The 10,105-nt window shown below is 33.9% G+C and overlaps 1 protein-coding gene across 1 annotated transcript in view; it reads left to right on the forward strand.

The window, feature by feature from the left end:
• LOC149786582 (ganglioside GM2 activator-like) overlaps nt 1-5,817 on the forward strand; it is a 41,088-nt gene extending 35,271 nt beyond the window's left edge. Inside the window, exon 4 of the mRNA XM_089977089.1 lies at nt 5,054-5,817. Within this exon, the coding sequence (XP_089833215.1) occupies nt 5,054-5,089 (36 nt within the window). The 3' untranslated portion in view covers nt 5,090-5,817. The remainder of the gene's footprint in view (nt 1-5,053) is intronic.
• Nucleotides 5,818-10,105: the final 4,288 nt, after the last annotated feature.

Genomic DNA, 10,105 nt, shown 5'->3' on the forward strand with positions numbered 1-10,105 from the left:
TCAAGTGAACGCATGATGTCACAAACATTTAAAGCTCGGTTAGAAGTATTACATAGACCAGCCAAGGGATCAGTGTGCCAGGATTCATGTGTAGGTCAAATTACATTTGTAAACACGAAGGATATAGGTGATTTCGATTATATCTTATGTAATCAGTCTGCTGTTTACTTGTTTGTGACCATTTGTCGCAAACCCATCCAGATCATATACTGGTCATGATGCCATACATTTTAGAATGAAAGTAAGTGATTTTGTTTGTAAAATTAATAGATGGGAGAAAAGCACCAGTTCTTTTAAATCTAAATATATCTTGAAGACTGATGTGCTAAATGAATTTAGTGATATTAACCTTCCCATCAGTCAGAGTGAATTACAATGGCTAACTGAGAAATATATTGTTGAATATTAATGTAAATCAGGAAATAAATGAATCGAACATGGAAATCACCGAGGCAACATAATTCGGGAACTGTGGCTAGCTTAAAAAACTCCCTATTACCAAATATATGCATAAGTACAGCCACTGAATTTGAATTCGTCTTGGTTTGTGGAAGAATGTTTACGTCAGTGAATATAATCTGATAAATGCCGACATGAATGCATGTAAATAACGTAACAAATTGCTTAGGTATCACTCTTATGTGTGCCATAAGTAAATTATTTACTAGGACATTAAATAATAATCTTGTTGAATTGGCGGAGGATCATCATTTATTTGTCAAAGCACTTTCTTAACGAATATAGGTCCATAACAATAATACCCCCGTTATTGTGGAGTGAAATTCAAAGTCCGGAAGTACAGCTTCAGACTGCAGATAAAATGTCGTGGATTCGATTCTCACCATGGAAGTTTTACCTATCATTGAGCAAGATAATTAATAAACATAGCTTTGTGCTGGTTCTATATAGAAAGCCAGCGATCGTAATTAATATAAGCTGTACGAACTTTCTTTATAACGATGAAAAATAGATTCGTTTTAACTAAGCATTTCAAACGATGTGCATTGACAAAAATAAAAAACATATAATAATATGCCACATATTTTTATGGGCAATTTCACATCATAGTATCATGGGGACATGGAGGGTGAAATGTGTACGAAATCGGAGTCGAAAAAACGAGGGTGAGTTTCTTAATACATTTTAAAATCATACAGTCATCACCTACGATTACATATGCATGCATTTGTGTTAGGTTCAACAGTTCATTTATTGTACAGAGACTATAGTTAGCCAGTTCAGAATAAAGAGACAATAACAAGATTGTAGTTGTGATGATAAAAACATCATGCCTAATCATTTAATGCATTCATGATCAAGTGTACGCATGAGGTCACGAACATTTAAAGCTATGTAAGAGGTTTCACCTTGAACAACTAGGTGACCAGTATGCCAGGAGTCATGCATAGGTTAATTTGCCATAATTGTAAACACGAAAGGTAGAGGTGTTGTCGATTGTCTCTTATGTAATCAATATCCTTTTTACCTTTATTTGACCATTTCTCGCCAGCCCATCCAGTTCAAATTCTGGTCATTGTGCAATATATTTTAGCATGAAAGTAAGCAATTATTTGTAAAATTATTAGACGGGAGAAAAGCACCACTAATTCTAAATCTAAATATATCAGGATGCTTGATGAGATTAATGAATTTAGTGACAGTAACACCAGGCAGAGAGAATTGCAATGGCTTACTAAGAAATAAATTGCTGGATATTAATGTAACTTGGAAAATGAATGAATCGAACACAATATTCACAGAGGAAATATAATTAGGCAGCTGTTGTTTACTTCGAAAACTCGTTATTACCAAATATATGCATAAGTACAGGTATTTAATTTTAGTTAGTCTTGGTTTGCTGAAGAATGTTTTCGTCAATGAATATAATCTAATAAATTTCGATATATATGCATGTAAATATAGGAACTAATTTCTTAGGTATCACCGTTCTGTGTGTGTTGGTAAAATGTTCAATAGGACATTAAATAAAAAAATTGCTTGTGGAATTGGCGGAGGATCATCAGGTATTTGTCAAAGCACGTGCTTTAGGAATATATGTACGTAACAATAACAACCCCATTATCCAGGAGTGAAATGCATAGTGCAGTGGTACAGTTTCGGACTGCATATAAAAAGTCGTGGATTAGATCCTCGCCGTGATAGTGTTGCCTATCATTGAGCAAAGGTAATTAATAAACATGGCTGTGTACTGGTCCTCTACAAGAAACCAGAGGGTGTGAATAATATAAGCCGTAAGAACTTTTTCCACATTCGATGAAAATAGATCTGTTTAAATTAAGCATTTGTAACGATGCGCTTTAACAAAAATAACCCCAAAAACCAAAATAAAAAATAGGCCCTATATTTGAATGGATAATGTCATATTATTGGTTTTTGCTGATAAGCTTGGTGAAATGTGCAGTCGATTTTTCGTTGGAAAATTGAAGGTACTTTTCGTAATACATATAAAAATCATACAAACATAACCAAAGAGTAGATAAGTATGCATGGTAATAAGTTTTGCGACCTGCTAGTTTCAATGTTGTGACTTTTCAGTTTTTAACGTTATACACTTGATTATATTTCTCTGTTATTTTTTTTCCGAATCAATGCATACTTCCTTTTATAGTGATGTATTGTTCTTGCTAACAACATTTATATGATAAAATATAACTTATGCTCAGTTTTCATGGATAAATGAAATGCTTAGCTTTTAAAGCATAACTGTGTTTATTAAACGCCCGTCGTAAGACGGTCGTATTATCTGATGGCTCGTGGCGTCTGTCTGTCCGTCTTTCTTAAATTCGTGTCCGAGCTATAATTATTGAGCCAGTTCGTATATTCGAATTAAACTTAGTAGGAATATTACTAGGCAATGTATCGGGCGCAACTTTCAACTCAGTTCGTCCAAGGCTACTCTCAATATTGATTAAAGGTCAAATTGTGCCCGGGTTGTAATTATTTTCCCGGATAGTGTGTTCCAGTATAAATTGGTACACACGCCACTGAGATCGTGACGCAGATACACATATGCTGTCCAATTAGTAGGCACTCTTGCTATTTTATCAGTTCACCTTATCATGGGAGTTGCCATTTGTCAACATGTTAACCTTCTGCGCACCTTAAACGCTTGATTATATACAGTCTTAATTCAACAGACTTGACAACAACATATTTCAATAATTACTCAATTCCTGTCTTTAACCAGCAATATTCCTTTATATTAACTAGATGTATTAAGCTTCGTTTACAATTGTAATAATGTACCTTGTGTCTAATTTTGATCAGTCGTATTGTCCTTCATTAATATAGACAATATGTGAAAACCAATATCTATCTATCTATTTCTCTCTCTCTGTATATATATATATATATATATATATATATATATATATATTGCCTGAAACAAGGTAGACGATATGTTTAGTTGGTCTGCGAAGGTATTTTCCTTTAAAGGTAATAGATCTGGATTATTTTCATAGAATTGTTCAAATATATTTTTATTGCTTTATAATAACAAATATAAAATAATCTGAATCACAAACCACCAAAATAGTTGCACTAAACATACAAAAAATAAAAGACACAAAGAAGGTGTATGGTCATGGTTATGCGTCAGGGTTAACTATTTCAAACCTGGCGCTATTTATTGCAACTCGAGCGTCATGTAAAGATATGGCCGAAATGGACCCCGGATAGCTAATTATAACTTGGGGATTCCACTTTGGCCATAAGAGGCTTCTTGTAATTTATAGTTAGTAATAGATGCGCTGTTTGATTGGTAAATGTAAATTGTCCATCTATTTCGTTGAATCATTTCATGCTTTGAACAAGTGTAGCCACAAAGCCTAATGCGGAACAATCGTCAGGTTCACTGAAAATTTGATATGCTAAAGTTGCATTTGGTAAATTGTGTGGCGCTTGTGCTTTGTGTACTTATTTCACTGAACGACTTGAATACACCTTTAACTAAATGATCGCGGCAACTGTCTTCGTGGAATGTTATTAAAAATAAAGCATTTTTGTGATTAAACTTTACAAAATGGTACAAGTACGACACCTTTCCGCTGGACACCAAATTATGCACAAATGGGATAAAACAATTTGTGTAGATAGGTCTATAGTTTTGCAAATTTATCATCTCCGCGAGAATGAACTTTGCAAGTAAGTGAAAAATGATATTTATAATATACACTTTTGATGAGTCGGGGGTACAAATTTGTGTTTACTTTGACGAGACGGGTCTTAAATCTTTGCGGTTCATTTTATTTTTCCTCTAACGAATGTAGATACTGTACAATTTTTCTATTGATAAGTATCACTGGACGGACGTGTTCAATAATCAAAATCGATTGATATCGATTCCAGCTCTATACCTAATCAAACATTTACACAAAGTTAAATAATGTGTACCTGTCCTGGTATTCTCTAATGAAGCGAGGAAATCAAATCTAATCTGAGGATTGTACAGAAATAGGGTGGCAATTTCTATGGCCTTTTTGAAGTAACATTTTCTCTGGCACGTGACACAGTTCTTGACAATGCTGCTCACATCCTTGTAAGAACGTTTCCAGTAATATCTCCTGCTCCATGTCTTATTCCGTGTAATGAAGAAACAAAATATTCTTTGTATTCAATATGGTTTGTAAAGAATACAAATATACAAAATATTAACGCTATTCCTACATGATGCAGTTATATTTAATCAAGGTTCAAGTAGATAACGACATTGTTTAATATATTAGTTAATGTATATTCTACAAATTGAGAATTATGGTGCTTATTTTAGTACTTTCCATAGATATTGCTAACTACAAAAAGAGTCTTGATTCTCACGGCCTGAGGGCAGATTTACTGCCACTACTTTTTTAAAATTTATCACAAACTTATACATCGTGCCTATTTTAAGGAGATACATTAGGTAAATATATTTACATGTTATCACTATTTAAATGCTATTCAAATTCATATAAGTAATACACCAACATTGTAATTAAAGTACAACCATAATCGAGAAAACGGATTGCAAATTGTTTTCTTGTTCTCGTTTTAGGGCCGTTCATCCATTCATCAGCCTACGAAAATTTGATGTGGGTTGGAAATTCCGATTGAGAACTTTTCGTTCCATGTTAGATAAATTTCTCATCAAGTGTGCGTGGTCATTATGTAATACGTTATTTTTTAGTTTATTAATACACTTTTGCGAGAAAGCTGTTAACAAATTAGGCAAGGTCAAAAAACTCTTCTGACAATATTTTTAGACAATTCCACTTCTAATATAAACTTGAATTTTATATCACGTTACCCAAGATAAAAATCATAGATATTGAAGTTCAACGACTCTTCAACATGTTACGGGTTAGTTAGTGTCTCCCCAGAGAAAGCGGGACGACACTTCGGAATCGGAAAACTTGCTCTTACCATTGAATAGATTCCTTTCTTTCTTTAACGTGCGCTGTAGATAAACCAGCTGAGGAAACAGATGAATCCTACTGGCACCGGAAAGTCGTTGACCAGGGTCGTCCGGTTTCAAGTCCACCGTGCTATCCATTGGGACAACGCCAGTCCCTTAGATATTAAAATAACAATTAAATACAATGTACTGTAATAATCTTCATATATATCTTCTGAAAATATCAATACATCAGTCATGTAAAATGAATATCAATGAAATCCAATTTACATTCATAAGACCTAAATGTTTAAATAGGATGTAAATAAATCAAATTATTTTTAATTCATAATTATATATCATACAAATAAATGTGCACAAACTAATACAAGTACAAGCATCATTCTGAAATATATGTATCTAATTCACACAGTATACATTAATAAATCAGTCACCATATAATGCTCTTTTTATAATTTAATCGTCATATATTTAACTTATTCATTGCATAATTAACATAATAGTAAACAATCCAGTCCCGCAAAAAGGAAATGTTCAAAGTGCAAGGGTAAACACAAATTTTACTATCACAGATTAACATCGTAAAATAAGTATTGCTTCGATTCTGCTAGTAAAGGTTTTCTTCCATTGCCCAATTGATCTAGGTTTGGACATAACTGAACCACTTTTCAACAAGAATCGGAGACTCATACAAAAATTTGGACCATGTTTAGTTTAATGTGGCCTCTATGGTTAGCGAAACTTTTCTGTATAAACATATAGGGGAACATAAGTCACACCTATTTTGTCAAGAAATAAAGTCGTTTTGAACAAATTTGACATAAAATAACACAAATATTAATTCTGCTAAATATTTGGAACTTTAGCGAGTAGTTTTAGGGAAGAATTTTAAAGTTTTGTATGTACGCTTTTAAAAAGAAACAAGCCTCATCACTAGAAAGATTTTTTAAGAAATCAACCTGATTTGAACAAACCTGACAGATTTATGCAAAATTGTTTGTAAATCTGACCAACAGTTTCAGAGATTGTTTAAAAATTCTCTCTTCGTTACCAATACAATCAGAATTCTTGCTTTGCGATTGCCTAAGCGGTTTCAGAAAAGATGTCTTTTGAAGCAAAGCATTGGCGACGAGCGAAGAGTGATCAAAATAGATCACCAGGTTAGCTAATAATAATGTCATCACCAACATTATAGCGTATTTTATTGATTCAATTTTAAACGGAAATTGCAATCCATTATCTATAAGATGATGTAGGACTTGAAAGAGGCATAACGAAATTATCAAAGGTTATCTTGCCAGTTGATAAGCTCAAAAATTAGCACAAAAAACAAGAAACTTTTGTTTTCAGCACGCCTACATGCCCTCCATGTTCCGGACTGTATAAACGTTTACGTCCTTATTTATTTATCACTAAAAGACATTTATGTTCTCACGATACAAAAGTTTTGTTTTCTTTGTAAGATGCATTCAATTTACTTTTGAAATTTCTTTATCTTTAGATTTTAAAGTCACAGGATATTTGCTATTCTCCACGAAAGCATATATGTGACAATAGTCCCTGTGATGCATAACTGAAGTAATAAAATTGCGGTAAAACAGACCCCTTACATAGATTACAACCATTTGATCCAACCGACGGCATCAGGCCACACTTTTCATTGTAATAAAACAGGCCCGACGTTTCCTTAAAACACTATTGTAGTTTCACTGATGATGCAGATGTAGAGTATACAGTTACTACAGTTAGATGTCTTTGATGCTGCTGCTCAATGTTTCCTCGTATCAGTTGGTAAAAGTCGGGAAGCGAGATCGAAGGAAAAATAATAAATTCTTCTGAACAATTAGCGGAGACTGATAAAATTAACAAGAAGAAATTGAAGAAATAAATAAATAAATAAATCATAAATAAATAAATAAAAAAATAAATCAATAAATAAAGAGAGAGAGAGAGAGAGAGAGAGAGAGAGAGAGAGAGAGAAAGAGAGAAGAAATAAAGAAATTAAGAAAGAAAAAGAAAGTGACTAGAAAATTACCGTGAGCGTAAAAAGACGATACTTTGGAACCTTCTCTGTGACTTTGAATACCACTGGGAGCTGATCTTGTAAGTGAGAAAATGTATAGTTTTACGGATGAAGATAGGTAAACAGTACTGGCATTACCCAGGAAAAAGTGGGTGATTTGCCTCCACGACAAAAAAAAAAAAAAAAAAAAAAAAAAAAACATCAAACAAACAAACAAAAGAAACGTTATTTATAGTTTAGATTATGTTGCAAATGATGTACAACACGTTTCAACCAACCGAGAACATTACGATCGTTTAAGTGGAGACCGTACGACATTTTTTCTGGACTTGTGTTATATAGGATATTTTCAACGTATTAAATTAGGTGTATCACATCAAAAGAAAGACAAAAATACAACGTCTTACAAGCAGATAAGCCGAAGAGAACAAATATAATCAGTGTCTTCATCCACAAAAGTATTGACGGGGAGTCACTCAGATATATACATAGAAAACTAAAACGTATACTAAATCGACCCGACGGTGAGCTTACATTATATGGATGAAGTCACTATTTTATACTGTTGGGGTCGTTATTATATATCAATTAATGACAGAGGGTCAGTTTTATATTTAAAATTTCGACGCAGCGGTCATTATTCTAAGGGGGGTCGATTTACTTCAAAACTTGTTTTGCCACTCGATTGGAACAAAACATATATGTAGTTTTGCCTATACACCGGATGAAAATGTGCCAGCGAAGATAAGATGAGAAACATGCACAAAACTAATTTCACCAATTCTTAAGATGAGCTTGCATAGATAACATTGGACGGTCCGTTTAGTGGAGATGTTAACAATGATTACTGAAATTATGTACAATATCTGGGAGAAAAAACCGAAAAGAGGTACATCTATATAAAGCCTGTATGAGCTAAAATTAATGTTCATTTTACACCGGCTGTGGAACCTCTAGTGTTGACTATTGCCATCTTATATTAATGTTTGTATGTTAATTTCTACACTTCAAATTAATGATGTTCATGTTTGCAACAAAGATTTTTGGTATGTGTGTTATGTTAATTGTATTGTGTGCTTGACCTTAGTGTGTAAATGAAAGTAATTTTTGGCCTAACTCACTATATTCTTGGTTTTTGTTATGGGTAGCAATATGAGGCATTACAGTTTCTAACAGGACATTAACTTGGGATAGCCTCTGTGACCTCAGAAGGGTTTAGAGCCTCAATAAGGGTTTACGGGGACATATGGGTCTATGCTGTAAAAGGGGTTAATCAGGGTCAAAGGGGAAATGGTAGGGTTCCAAGATTGAGTTGAAAGTATAAAATTACACATACAAATACACATACATACAGCAGTTAGAAAAGTTGTGGCAATAGTGAAATAGTGTCTTTTCTAGGCATGAGAGGAGCCCTAAAAAGGAACGTTTGAGTTTGTTAATCAAAGATAAATAGCATATATTGCGTCTCACCGATCATCTTTTACATACAGCAAGACACTCTTCAGGCAGTCTTGCCTCTTCACTTAAATCCTTCACTTCCAAAGAAATGTGTCTGTCATCACAGCCCATGATGATTTCACATTCATGATATAGTTCGGGTTGTACAACATCCTCTGTATGAGTGCGGATACTGTCACACTTGCTAACATGGTCTACAGCTTGGAGTCTTTCATGTTCAACATTCTATGCATCTATATCGTGGTTGAGAACAATTGAAAACATGACGGAGTCGCTAATAAGTATTGGCCAAGCTTGGATCGCAACGGATTGAAATGTTTCATCAATTCAAAGTCGCGTTACAAAATTCAGTCTTATCATGAAATCTCTTTCACGTTACATGCAATATATAGGTGCGTCAGCGTTCGTACGCAGTGAATCTATGCGATATGCTTTTAGTATGGATAAGGAAGGAAGACAATTGTTCGAGGTGCACTCACGGTGGATACTGGATGAAAATATTACGGCTATAAAGCCACAGTCTTATTTCCAGAAGTTTATGATTTTAATTTAGTGGATTTTCTTTAGCTTTCTCATCCGTTTCATTGGGTATATCATTTTAGGCAGTGATAAAATGAAGAACAGGTGGTGGAATGTTTGAAAGAACAGAAAGAAGCATAAAAAGCATTTGTAATTAAGAAGAGGAAAGACGAAGGCGATAAATAGAAGAGAAGTGAAAATGCGAATAGCTGGACAGAACAATGACAGTGAAAACCAAACGGTGTATATCTGAGACAAGTATATTAAACGTTTTAACTCGGATGAAGAGAAAGAGACATTCACGATCCAAGCATTTCAAGCCAGACATCAGTACATCTACGATGACTTCCTCTGAAATACCATCAGCAACAGTGACTACCACCAAAACATCGCCAGTAGCAGGAGAAGAAGTAGGATTTATCGTGGATAGGGTATACGAAAGTTAAATCTTATTATGTCTAGCCCATACGTTTGTTGAAGAACAAACACCTAACAATCCTTTTCAGGGCCACCCACAGCTGTCAAAGATGCCAACAGAAGTAAAACTTATATTCTTTTTCTCATGATGCTTTAAATATCTACGTACTGCGAATGCTAGTGTATTTATCTATAGCATAACAAATTAAAGACAAATAGGCACTTACTTTTTGTATGATATATTCTGTTCAGTGAAATCACAATAAACATTTCAC

Source organism: Sinohyriopsis cumingii, chromosome 12 (genome assembly GCF_028554795.1).
Source record: "Sinohyriopsis cumingii isolate HCF-2022 chromosome 12, ASM2855479v2, whole genome shotgun sequence".
In the NCBI taxonomy this organism is placed as follows: domain Eukaryota; kingdom Metazoa; phylum Mollusca; class Bivalvia; order Unionida; family Unionidae; genus Sinohyriopsis; species Sinohyriopsis cumingii.